The sequence below is a fragment of the Mixophyes fleayi genome, chromosome 4 (assembly GCF_038048845.1).
Source record: "Mixophyes fleayi isolate aMixFle1 chromosome 4, aMixFle1.hap1, whole genome shotgun sequence".
NCBI lineage: Eukaryota > Metazoa > Chordata > Amphibia > Anura > Limnodynastidae > Mixophyes > Mixophyes fleayi.
In genome coordinates, this window is record NC_134405.1 from 29900504 (window position 1) to 29914452 (window position 13949).

The window sequence follows — 13949 nt, forward strand, 5'->3', positions numbered from 1 at the left end:
GTGTCAATCTGGGGTGAAAAGATGCAGCCTAGCTTATATTTAAATAATGTGAACAACAACATTTCGAGACGTGGGGTTAATCAATGTCTCTGAGTGGTCAAAATTGCATTGAAATTTTGCATGGATGTCCTAAAGGGATCTTGATGCTTGTGTGATATATATCCCAAACTGTATTTTTGACGTGTCTTTCCAGATAAGTCAGTGTTGTATCCTCAAGACATGTATGTAGAAAGTAAATACAGGAGAAAATGCCACATGGTTATACATGTATGACTAGATCGGTGTAAACAGTTGCAAATTGTGCACTCATGTTTAGATGTCCTTGGTTGGCAGTTGTTGTGCTTAATGTAGGTACTCCCATGTTGGTGGACGTTTTTCTCTCACCAATGGTTGATGCACTGTTCGCACAGATACATATATACGGGAAAGTGTGGCAATGGTGAATTAAGTCACACTTGTGGGTACTGAAAACAACAGGGTATACACTCACCTTGATTAAACTTAGATGACCTTGGAATGATATATACAACAGTCTGTATGGTGCTTGTAGGCAATTATCCACTTTTTCTAACTGTGATTGTACTCCTGGTATGTTCTCCTGAATTAGCAGACCTCTTTTTCCTTCCACTGTCTTTCTAAGCTGTCCCTGCGGTCCACAGACTTTGCTGGTCTCAGATCTCTCTGAAGGATGCAGCCCAGTCTGTCTCCACTCCAAAGACAGCGGAGGGATAAAGAGGTCTACCAATTCAGGAGAATATACCAGGAGTATTTTATGCACACTGTTGTGCCACTTGGGATTGCATCTTTTATTACACTGCCATTTATTTTTGCTGCTACTCTGTTACTAATTTTAGCCACCCAGCTCCCGACAGACTTTTGGAAACTGGGGACAATTTGGACAGTTGTAAAAAGACCATTAGAAAATAGACTCTAAAAGACTGTAAATGAATGATAATGCTATTAATGGTAATAGAGCAGCAAAAACAGCACAAAATCATATAATTTTACCCCTTTTGTCACATTTTTTATTAAATCCATTTAGAAAGAGAAAAAAAAATAAAAATGTACACATAACACACCAGTGTATAAATAAGACTTTATAGAGATTCTATACGTACATGTTCATGTGTTTACATTTCATGATCAAAGCATTTTGTCCACTTGACGTGTTGCTGTGATACATATGCAGGGCCTACACAGGTGGACTGAAATTGAAGGTGGACTGAACCAATGGACTTTTTTATATGTATTATGCTGGCCATAATAGGTTATGCACATGAGTAAATAAATGACACTTCATTGAGAATATGTATTTGCACATGTGTTAACAATTCATGTTGTATGCACTTACATACAGGAACAAATAGATGCTATATAGAGCATACATTTAGTCAACACAGCACATAGGAGACAACATCATTGATTTAAATATGCATGTCCACAAAGGCATCGATGTTGGAGGAACTATCAGCAGATTTGTTGGGCAGATGGTCGTGAATATATTCACACTTCAGAATTTGCATCAGAATCATTCCATCCTTGGTCGTGATTTACTGGAAGTTTAGAAAGCCAAATCAAACAATGCAATGTGCTTTGGTACTATAAAACATGATCATGGGAGTGTACACATTAATTCGATATCTGACCAAATGGTTGTTTATTGTGTGATTTTAGTGATAATTGCATGAAATGTGTATAGTGTGTACTCAGCTTGACTTGCCTTGTCTGTAATCTGTTTCTCGCTGTAAGCCAGTTATTTCAACTGGCATTAATGACATGCATTGCACTACAGTAAGGTTTTTATCTCTAGTAAAGCAGGTAAAAGTGTAGGACACAAACAATCAGAGTTTCTATTGTCACCATACCCACTATTGCAGAGCTTGCAGAACATATCTTGTTTTAGCCATGGGTACAAGCATTGTGGAAGACTACAGGACGATCCAAGTGAGCACTAATCACTAGTTAAAATGCTAGTAACTAATTTTAACTCCCATTTTCATTAGTATTAAAAACACTACCTCAATCCCACTGGTTACCAGGAGGGTGGAGCAGAGAATGTCCTGTATCATTAATGCTGCAAGCATTGCTCTCTTCTGTTTCACAGCAGAACATATATTACTAAATAATAATATATAATATAAATAAATAATACCGAATAAAGTTTTAACTGTGCAGTGGTAGCAAAATTGTAGCCACATACACCTGCAAGTGGCAGTTAATTAAACAGGTCCACAAGTACAAGAATATCCACAGCCAAAAATCATCTTTGGTTGTTGATTTGCCTCGATTTGCTCAGGTGAACTGCTCACCACTTGGTAATCAATTGTCACAATTTGTTCTCCAATGCCTTGGTGCATGCTTGGTGCATTTTGGTCTCCAGAAAAATGTCTTCCATCTGATATAGCTCAATATAAAGTCAGCGATAGAAGCAAACTATAATATAACAGTTCCGTTCAGGAACTTTTCAAGTAAACAAAACATGTAGTTCTCCTATTTATTTTTCCACATATTATGCTCATATCTCATCTCATGACACAGGAAGGTAAACATCGTACTACTTTAGTGACCGATTGTGTTTGACTTTTTCTAGCTTTAGTGTTAAAAAACCATCTAAAAGTAGGGCTAAAATTAAGTTAAAGCTATTAAATTACCTAAAGACCCTGTCCATTCAGTTACATTTTCTATACCGCCACTTCTAAACTTCCATTTCGACCCCGCTGTTGTAATCTATTTCATTTAATTAATTGTTTGCATTTATGTAATTGAGTTAATTATTTAAATCATTTAATGATAACTCACAATTCCTCTAGAACATAAAAATGATACCACGATGCCCTCTTTGACAGTTACTGCTGGTGTAGAATTGTAATGTGAGAGACTGATAATAGCCGGGCAATGTATAAAAAAAAGAAGAAGAAGGTGGACAATCATAAGGTACACTTAGGCTTAAGTATCAAAACGTCAAATCTTTATTGGCATTCATTAAAATATCCACATTTTGTATATCACTGGTTAATAAATAATAATAGTGATAATTTAAATTAAAGTCAAGCGATACTGTGCAAAAAGTTGATGAAAATAGTAAAAGTAAATAAAATCTCGCTCTTATTCCCTAACTCAAAAATATATTTAGGACTGTCTTGTTTCCGGATATGGTGGAGATAATGTAAATTTGCAATAGAAATACCTTTTTTATTGTGTTATAATAAACTCACAATGTTGTCCACAGCAATCTGTAATGTAATACTTTTATGGTATATTTGAGGGTTCAACAATCACAAAGGATGTTTCACATCTGCGTTTGGAAACAATATTTCAAATTTACACCACAGTTTAATATCACGACTACAATATTCTGCAACATCATTTTATATTATTCTCAGGCCAGAAATTGGTCTTTGTACCAGATCTTTGGCCATGTCTTGTCTTCCAAACTAGTTATCAAAATATTATCAGATAGCCAGATCTTTCTTTTGAGCTGTTTGAAATATATGATTTAGCTAACTTAATATTGTCCTGACAACTTAAAGACTGTTTAAATCCTCTCTAGTAAATGGGATTGGTACTGTCCTTGCACCTCTTAGGCTGTTAGTTGCCTCTGCTATAAATTAATTCAATGTTACATCTACAGATAATAGGCTATTAATCTCTCTGTGATCAGTTAGTCCCTAACAGCTTCTATGTTGTTTGACCTAACAATAGTCAAACAAAGCAGTACTTTCTCATAGGCTGTTAGTTAGTTCAATGCTCTCACTGTAACATAACACTGTAGACAATTAGCTCAGCCCCATCTCTACGGTTTGTAGGCTGTCTGATATCCCTGCAGTCTCATTTACTGAATACTGGCTCTTTGGTTATTGATTTGTTAAAATAACCCAATGCAAGTAATGTCTGACTTCATACTCTGTGTTATAGAAGTGTTATTAAATGTCCTTAAGGACTAGTGTCTAATGCATGTGATCCTATCTCTGCACTGTACTTGAAGCCACATCATGCTGTAGAAATCTCTGGTCTTGGTATCTTGACCTAAACAAGAAGGAGATGAATTAAAATGGTAAATAATCAGTAAAATATTTCCTTAAAATGCACTTGGTGTACAAGGATTTGTGCAAATAAAGAGGCAGTTTGGGCCCACATTTATCATAGAGATCATTTTTACACATAAATATCATCATCATCATCTATTTATTTATATAGCGCCACTAATTCCACAGCACTGTACAGAGAACTCATTCACATCAGTCCCTGCCCTATTGGAGCTTACAATCTAAATTTCCTAACACACACACACACACAGACCAATAGAGACCAATTTAATGGCAGCCAATTAACCTATCAGGATGTTTTTGGAGTGTGGAAGGAAACTGGAGCACCCGGAGGACACCCATGCAAACAAAGGGAGAACATACAAACTCCACACAGATAAGGCCATGGTCGGGAATCGAACTCATGACCCCAGTGCTGTGAGGCAGAAGTGCTAACCACTAAGCCACCGTGCTATATAAAAGCATGAGATTACAATTTGTGACTTGCTCTGTTCGCATTTTTCCAACTTCAAAGAGAAGTGCACATTTTATGGTTTACACATTGTTCTTTACTGTGTAAATTTAAAACAGTAGAGGAGAGATGTAACTACAGAATAAAGCCAGAACACAGATGAAGACCAGTGAACGTACCACAAGAGTTGTGTCAATGTTTTCTAGAGCAGGTGTAAAGTTCTTTATGTTGGACGAGTTGTTTGTGGACGAATCTGTGTGTAAAAGTAAAAACGTAAATACAGTGAATTTGATAAGATTAAGCACGTAACATATGATTGTGTTTCTCTTTGTACAGAGTGGCACAGTGACAGAGACAGAAGAGAGCTATAAGTTTGTCCCTCCCCCTGCAGGGTGACACAGTCAGTCAAAAAAAGAAGTAAATGTTCTCCGAGACAAACCATGTTACAATGCAAGGGGTGCAAATTAGTTTAATATTTTGCACATAAGTTACACACTTGCCGTTTTTTTCATGTAGCACACAAATACTTCATAGCTTTATTTTCACACAAAAATGTAAAGTTAATCTAGGACATGCCCTACCCCAAATATAAATCTATCCCCACACTTTAAATTTACCTCCTCCTCCAATGCAACATGGCGTTGCTCAGGGGCAATGTTACTCCTTTTTTATGCATTGCTCTCCTAAGTAGAACAGTAGCAAGGAAATGATTGTAATGACTGGAGGAATGGAAATTGATTTTTACCCAACCGCTGTGGAGTTTAGCTATCTACAATAGAAAGGATTAGCTTGAAGAAATAATTATCAAGAAGGAGGTGTATGTGTGGAAAACTTTGAAGTAATTTATCAATGGTTTCAGAGATTTACAGAAAACTAAAAATAATACAATTACAGAATTAGGAGATCTATAAGAATCGTTAGAAATATATTACATTTATAAATTATCTATTTAATTTAGGGAACCCCTTAAATTTGAGAATAGGGTAATACATTCCTTGTTATATTTATAATATAATTATTACTAATATAGTCTACTTATAATTAATAATAATGAAAGTCTCCTTAAATGTATGACTCTTGGTAAAAAATGTATTTAAAAACCATAGTATTCTTAATATTAAGTTTTAAATGTGCTCATTTTTGTAAAGAAACATGCTAGAATTAATTAATACAATAAAGACAAATAACAGATGCATAATTGATATTGAGTAACATTAGCTTATTCTGAAGAACCTGGTAAAAAATAAATAAAACATAAAACATTGGAGAAAAACTAACAGAGAGAATTACCTGGCCATATTTTAAACACTCTGCTTATTCTTACTAATATATTACAAATCTGCTATTAAATTTGAAATATTTTACCTGTTTTAATATAAACACTTGTTAGTTTGAATAATAAGAAATAAAGGCCAAATAATAAGAAATAAAAGGTACATTTTAAAGTAATTAAAGTAAATATTACAACATGGTGGTTCACAGCAGAATAACTAACTATGTTCTTTTCTGCATTTTTTCTATACTTTGTTTTTTTTACTATGTGTATTGGCAGTTATAGTACATTTACTGTATTATACTGCAGGGCGTTCTCACTCTACATACATAAAAGACATGGCTTTTACAGTATAGGGCACCGTCATTTCAGGACAGGATCAGAAAACATAGTACATACCTTCATCTGAATTCATAAACAGGTTGGTGAAACCACGGTCAACATGCCACTCATCCTCTTTATCCTCATACCAGTTGTCCTCCAGCTCATTGGCAAATGTATCCCTGACCACACAAAACATAACCAGCTTTATCACTTTATATAACCTGGATGCTCGTTTGTGTCCAGATTTATTGTTTTAACCCTTTTATTGATCTGTGTAGGTATTGGATGATTTTGGTAATATTGACACCCACACATACGACTTCTAGTTTTAAGAAAGACACTTTTATTTCAAGGCATTCTGTAAAAATCTCTGTTCAAGTTATGAGACCTCAAAAAAAATCTACAAATTCATTACAGAAGTGGCAAAGGTAGAGAGATTGCAGATGTGCTAAAGCACGGATTCATCTTTTCCACCTTTCAACTTGTCAGTTGCTATGGACACATACAACCAGTCGGGTAGGTAGTTTAATGTGATCATTTGAACTCATTGTAGAGATTAGCTACTGGGGGGGCTTTATCTTCTGTGTGATGTTTCTTATAATCATTCACTATTGCTAAATTAGAGTATGCTTTGTGACCAACGATTACTGTTATTCAGTTTTAATGTATACTCATTAACTCCTTTTAGCACTAGAGCTATGTTTCTTACCAATTGCCATGAGATGTCTAGTTGGAGGTTTTGTAGGTGTCTATGTATCTCTTTGCCGCACATGTGTAGATTTCCATGGGTATATGTATACTATACATTATCTGTTTAGTTCACTCTCGAGTCTATACATATTGACTCAGATTTTTATGCCTATACTATTGTGAATTGTTATTTAGTATTTTTTATGTATTCATATTTTGTATGATGATGATTATCATTACTACAACTCTTTCATCCTCATACTGGTAAACGAGCCTTAATTTTTATATTTACTATATATTTTTTATATTTATATTTATTTATATGAATCATCATTATTTCATTTTACTAATTTTGTCTTTGTCAGTTTTTTATATATATCCGTTAAAATATGTTGTTTATTTTGAGAGTGATATGTATCCCCTTTGTGGGATCTATATACAAGTGCTTTAGAACCTGATATGTTATGATTACTTTGAATAACCAAACAGCACTAGAGTAAGCCAAAGGCTTGACAATCAGGTGTCCAATTAATTAATTTACTTCACCTGTTGATAGAATGACTATTTAAGCCAGTTTAACTAACCCCCATTAGCTTTGGAAAAGTGCCTTGCACAGGCACGAAACGCGCCAGTGGGGTTTCTTGTGAATTGGATCTGCATATGTGATTGCCTCGTTACCTGAACCTTTTTATACTTTTGCTCGTCAAGGGGATATTATACTGATTTATTCCCATTACCGGTCTCGCCCCGCTCCGAAATCTACAGCAGGTATGGATACTATACCAGAGAGTCATCTGGCAAGCCCCGTCTAATATCGGTGAGTGATTCACGCTGGATAGGGCTATTATCAGCTTGTTCCAATATCCACTGCCGGCACGGACACTATTCTTGATAGTCACCGGGCAAGATCAGGATACCATCGGGGCGTGACTCATGCTGCAAACGGGACTGCAAATCACGGGTCACTGGTAATATTCACCCACTAACAACTGAAGGAGGAGCTGGCTAGATAAGCCTACGAGTGAATATCCAGACTCAGGCCGTGCGAGATACACCATACGGGCGTCTAGGATTCAGGTGACTTAATACTCTATATAAGGAGGAATATATATTTAAACAAATGTGTTACCATCTATATATACTTTCCTACATCTGATTGGGACGGCATCATTATTGTTTCACCTCGGAGGTGTCATTTTATTCACTGACTGGTTTTATTAAGTGTTGGCCACACTTCTTCTGGTTGCGCAACCATATGTTCTATTGATTTTTACTTTATTTACAGCCGCGGCTATTTATATGCTGTTTAAGCGTTGGATCTTATATCCTCATATTACATTTATATGATAGAGTGATTGTTCACATTGTTTTTATACTGTGTATCAGGTTTCTGGCTCATGCCAGGTCTGTGTTGGATATATTTTATATCTATATTAAAAGGTTCCATTAATTGTCCAGTGCCTCTTTGGATTTTTCAAGAGATCTCCATTTGGTCTAATCATCAATCCTTGTACTCATTCAGCAGCGCTACCCTTATCTTTTGCTTGTTTGTGTTTATCACTATTCTTGGTGGCTGGCATCAATCCACCACGGTTGTGCAGCAGCTGAAGAGTACTTGTATGTAGGTTCTTTATTATTTTAGATATTCTATACTGTCTATTACTTTGTCTGTGATTCTATATCTAGAGCTATCCCGGTAGGCTCTCTGGTGTGCGCCAATTTAACCCCCAGTGGTTTACTCACTACTGGGGGGCCTGTCTCACTAAGAGTTTTCTGATTGGCTGTCTTTATGGTTCAGGAAAATTCATGCTTCTTTCCCCGTGATAGATGCATTAATACTGAGCTTGTGAAACACCTGTAACTTTTGCTCTTATTTTAATTTGGACATTAGCTTTGGACTCTAATTACTCTTGGATCAATGCCTGTCCTGACTTCTGAATTGGACTCTGATTACTTTGGAATCTAATTACCTTCTGGATTCTGCCTCTCACCCAGTAGTTTAACCTCTCTGCTGTCAAACTCTACTAATCCTCCTCATACCCACGGAAGTTTAACTCTATTAATTTTCAAGATTTGTCCACCTCTTTCCAATACCTAATCTCCCCATTTTCCACATTCTCCTCTCCTGATATAGCAATTCAATATTTTAATAAAACCATAGCAACAGTTCTTGTGTAAGTGGATCCAACTGCTCTTTATACGCTGTGCTGACTTTGATGTGAGTCGTGACACATTAAAGTAACATGATATCTTCAGAAACTTTCTTGCAAAGCACAATGTCATTGGAATTAATCTCGTACCTCTCATCATCATCATCATTTATTTATATAGCACCACTGATTCCACAGCGCTGTACAGAGAACTCATTCACATCTGTCCCTGCCCCATTGAAGCTGACAGTCTAAATTCCCTAATATAGACACACACTCACAGACAGACTCAGACAGACAGAGAGGGAGACAGACAGGTAAAGACTAGGGTCAATTTTGATAGCAGCCAATTAACCTACTAGTATGTTTTTTTGGAGTGTGGGAGGAAACCGGAGCACACGGAGGAAACCCACGCAAACACAGGGAGAACATACAAACTCCACACATACTGCTATCTGCCACTCCTATTGAGTCTGGACACTGCTAAACAAACATACTTCCAATTTCTCATCTCTGCTCAGGCTTCTAACCTCAAGCACTTTTTTGCACTTTTAAAATTCTTCTCAACCCTATCACACCAAACCCTCTAACTACAATCAATGCCCACGATCTAGCTTCCTTCTTCAAGGACAAGATTGTTAAAATCTGACTTGAAGTGGTATTTTCTTTCTCAACAAACAACCAGCCCAATTCCTTTTGGCAACCTCTGGCACCCTCTCTTCATTTGATCCCACAAATCCTACTCTATGATCTGACTTCTTGAACAGAAACTTTCACAAATCAGTACATCCCTGTCGACTGTGTTCATGCCAAATATTAACCAAAATCTGTAATCTCTCTCTACTGGTATCTTTCCATCATTTTTCAAGTATACAGTGATTACCCTTATTCTGAAAAATAAAACATCTAACCCAATCTCTCTCTCAGATTACTACCCCATCTCTCAGCTCCCTTCAAGTTTCTTAAGAGAATTGCCTACACTGACCTCACATGCTTTTTTTCCTCACAAAACTTATTCGACCCTCTTCAGTCAGGTTTTCATTCCCAGCACTCCACAGAAACTGCATTGACAAAGGTTTTTAATGATTTGATCACTGCTAAATTTAAAGGCCATTAAGTGTTTCTAATTCTCCTGGATCTTCCTGTTGCATTTGTCTTCAGGACACTGAGATATCCTGGTTCTCTCCCTATCTAATTGCTCTTTCACTGCTAGTTTCTCTGTATCCACCTTTTTTCTTCTTCCTTTATCAGTTGGAACAACACAATCCTAGCTCCTCTGCACTTCTCTCTCTATCTGTACCATTGCTATAAAAAACTAATGAGCTCCTTTGGATTTCATTATCATCTCATGCAGATCATACCAAAATGGATTTATCCTCTCCAGATTCTCCTTATCTGTGTTAGTCTGCATTACTGACTGTCTTTCTGCCATCAAGTGGCATGCGGATGGCTGCAAGATTAAGCTCTACTCTGGCTCAGCTATTTGCCCAAGCTCCCTCTTTTATGTATTCTCACAAATAGTAGGCATTGGATATTTCTGAATACTATTGGCAAACGTCACAGCAGCGCTGAGGATTGACTTCATACGAAAAACAAGGCTGTTTAGGTTCTACAGAACCACCATCTCTTTTATATCACCTGTAATTGCTTTTTCAACACCTGTTTGGCTGCTGGACCCTCTGCACCCAACTGTCAGATTCATGTCAGAGCTACAGAAACTGCCTATTCTATTAACCCAAGCCATGGGATGGTAAAGTATCCTTCACCTCTTCCATTGCACTGCACAATTTGGATCAATTGTTCCTTTCCAAACTCTCATTACCTACCCTAGCTATACACATTCATTCCAATCTCTCACATCTCTCCATCTTAAACCTACTTAATTTATACTCTGTATTTCTCCTATACACTGTCACTACACTTTTCTCCAAACTCCTCTTCTTTCTCCTTCATCCTATTTCTCCCTCCCCTATTAAAATTTCCCCATCATTACTTCCTTCCTCGCTAGTCTGCACACATGAACTGTTTTGTCTCCTGCACCCACCACACTCACCAGCCTACATAAACAGAAATAAACCTCATGCCCACAAATCCTCCTCACATGTCCTCTTTCTCAACCTACTCCTTTCTGCTGGTGACCTAACCCTGGGCCCTGTACAATCCCAACTATCTGCTCATGCTCCTTGCTCCACCCCGCCAACCTTAACCACATTACTCTACTACTCTGTCTCCCCTTCTCCTTTGCACTATGGAATGCTAGATCTGTTTGTAACAAACTTGCATCCATTCATAAACTTTAAACTTTTTTTAACATTTCTAAATCCCTCAACCTCCTTGCCATTACAGAAGCTTGGCCCATCTCCTCTGACACTACATCCCCTGCAGCTCTTTCCTATGGGGAACTCCCCCAGTCATACTTCCATCCCTTGAAACAGACAAGGTGGTGGATTAGGTATTCTACTTTCTCCAAGCTATACCCTCTGAACCCTCCTACTCATTATTTTCCTTTGAAGTCCACACTCTTTATTTTATCCTCTCCACCTTTGTGTTGTTGTCATTTATCGCCTCTTTCCAGGTCCAGTTTCCCAATTCCTTGACAACTTTTCATCAGGCTCACTTATTTCCTATCCTTTGACCTCCTCCTTTGATCTCTCCCAATGACCCATATCCACCACCCACTGTGATGAACACTCCCTTGACTTTGTCTTCTTCTGCTACTGCTCCATCTCTAGTTTTTCCAACTTAGCCTTCCCACTCTCCGACCACAACCTCCTTTTCTTCAGCCTCACCTTACCTCATGCCCTCCCCTCTGCACCCAATCCACACATGCACATCAATACCTAAATACTCTTAACCCAATCCACTTCTCATTTTCACTAAGACAACTACTTTCTCCTGTAACTGAATTGTAGTACCTAATCAGTCTGCTTCTTTCTACAACACTTTTCAACCCTAGACAATGAAGCTCCAGCTACCACATACAGTCTTCAATGTTCCAAACCCTAACCATGGCACACCAAACAGACCCACTACCTACAAAACTGCTCCAGCACTGCAGAGCACAACTAGTGGAAATCTCTTTAATATCCCAATTTTGTCCACTATAAATTCATCCTTCACCTTACAGCACTGTTCTTTCAATTGTCAGACAAACATTCTTCAAAATTATAATATCCACCTAGTTTTCAAACCCACGTCAGCTCTTTGCTACCTTCAACTCTCTTCTCAGCCCACCTGCACCTCCTCCTCCTTCCTCCCTGTCCATGATTTTGCACTTATTTCAAAGACAAAATCACCACCATTCTACAAGATATTTCCTCATTTCAAATTCCACACACTCCACCCACTTTACCCACCTTTACCTACTCTCCCCAATCCACCCTTTGGGGTTTTCTCCAGTAACTGAAGACGAAGTCTCTGCACTCATCTTATCATCTTCCCCTACAATCGGCCCATCAATCCTATTCCTTCTCAAATTCTCCGCTCCCTCTCCTTCATTGGATATCCATCTCTATCTTACCTTTTTTACCTTTCGCTCTACACTGGTACATTTCCATCCTCCATTAAACACAAGCTCATCTCACCAATGCTAGAGAAACCATCTCTCAAACCAGCATATCTTTCTAACTTCTGGTCTATTTATCTCCTCTCCTTTGGCTCCAAACTACTTGAGCGATTAGTGTATAAATACCTTTCTCAATTTATCTCACAATAAAGAAAAAAAGAGAGGAATAACAGTCCCCAAGAGAGTAATTCATTACATATTAAAACTTAATTTTATTGAAAAGTTATTAAAATTATGGATTTTCAGACAAGATGCCGATATAAGGTTAAAAATTATAGTGTATGTGTATGTATTGTGTATAAAAATATATAACAGCAGAACCCTACAGTGGCGTTATCATCTATCGTTAGAGCAGAGCTCTTTCATATTATCCCTTATAGTGTGTGCAAATACATATCGGATTCCTACTAATGATTGATCCTTCGTGAATATCTTATAACAGTATGAAACGTTGAGTTCATGATTCATTCATAAATTTCTTCGGACAAAGTCCCAAACTCAATTTTGCGGGTTTAATTGCATATGATAGTGGATTCAAAATGTCAAGGATTATTTGGTATATGCGTAAATGCCAGTCTTTACTCCCAAATAAAGTTTTCAATATGTGAGTATTATGAAGTCCATACAAATAGTATCTCCTGTGCCCTGATTAAAGGTTTAACTTGATTATGCTCATTTCTTGATGGGTGCAATTCACATATAGACTATCATATCGGTATTATCTTTATGTTGGTATATAAGTAGTAAATGTTGTATACTGAGTTTTAATGGATGATATATATAGAGCTACAATCACTTAGGTACTCAACCTAAATTGGACATATCTAGCCTTATTGTACTCAGATATTTCCCAGCAAAAGTCACAGATAATTTGTGATACAAGATGTTTTATGTTACAACATCAGTTCTCTTAATCTTCCATAATGGGGTTAAATGTTAGTTAATTACTGCACTTATTCATCCTACTTTGAGAGTGCAGGTGATACATGGTATTGAGTTTCACCCTAGATTGACAGATATTGTCTGTAGTAATGCCCGCTACGCTAACATACTTCTTACTACACATGTACGCATACAGGTTTTCAGTATCAAGTTCAAAGGGATAAGATGCTCCCTGAATTGTAACTTGATATATATAATTTATCTCACATGAGTGGTGTAGTATGGGACTAGAATCTCCGGCATTCTGTGCCGGTGTCAGGCGCCACTGTCTGGTTTCGTGATGTCAATAATGTACGAAGAATGGATTGATATGGCCTCATCTATTCATCAAAATCTCCAAATGTTCAAAACCCTATTAGGTTTATAGGAGACTTCTTTGATGAGTGGAGACTAACATTCAGAATAACTGGCCAATTCTCCTATCGGATGAGGGATTGAAGAATATTCTAGGGGAGAGAGTCAAATTTAGTTGGAGGCATGCAACCAACCTTAATGATAGGCCATTTTA

The 13949-nt window shown here is 37.2% G+C and overlaps 1 protein-coding gene across 1 annotated transcript in view; it reads right to left on the reverse strand.

The window, feature by feature from the left end:
- Positions 1-2159: 2159 nt before the first annotated feature.
- Positions 2160-13949, reverse strand: part of LOC142151161 (mucin-17-like) — a 37237-nt gene continuing 25447 nt past the window's right edge. The window contains exons 9-11 of the mRNA XM_075206520.1: positions 6170-6273; positions 4677-4750; positions 2160-4026 (exon numbers count right to left, since the gene is read on the reverse strand). Coding sequence (XP_075062621.1) covers positions 3991-4026; positions 4677-4750; positions 6170-6273 — 214 coding nt within the window. The 3' untranslated portion in view covers positions 2160-3990. The remainder of the gene's footprint in view (positions 4027-4676; positions 4751-6169; positions 6274-13949) is intronic.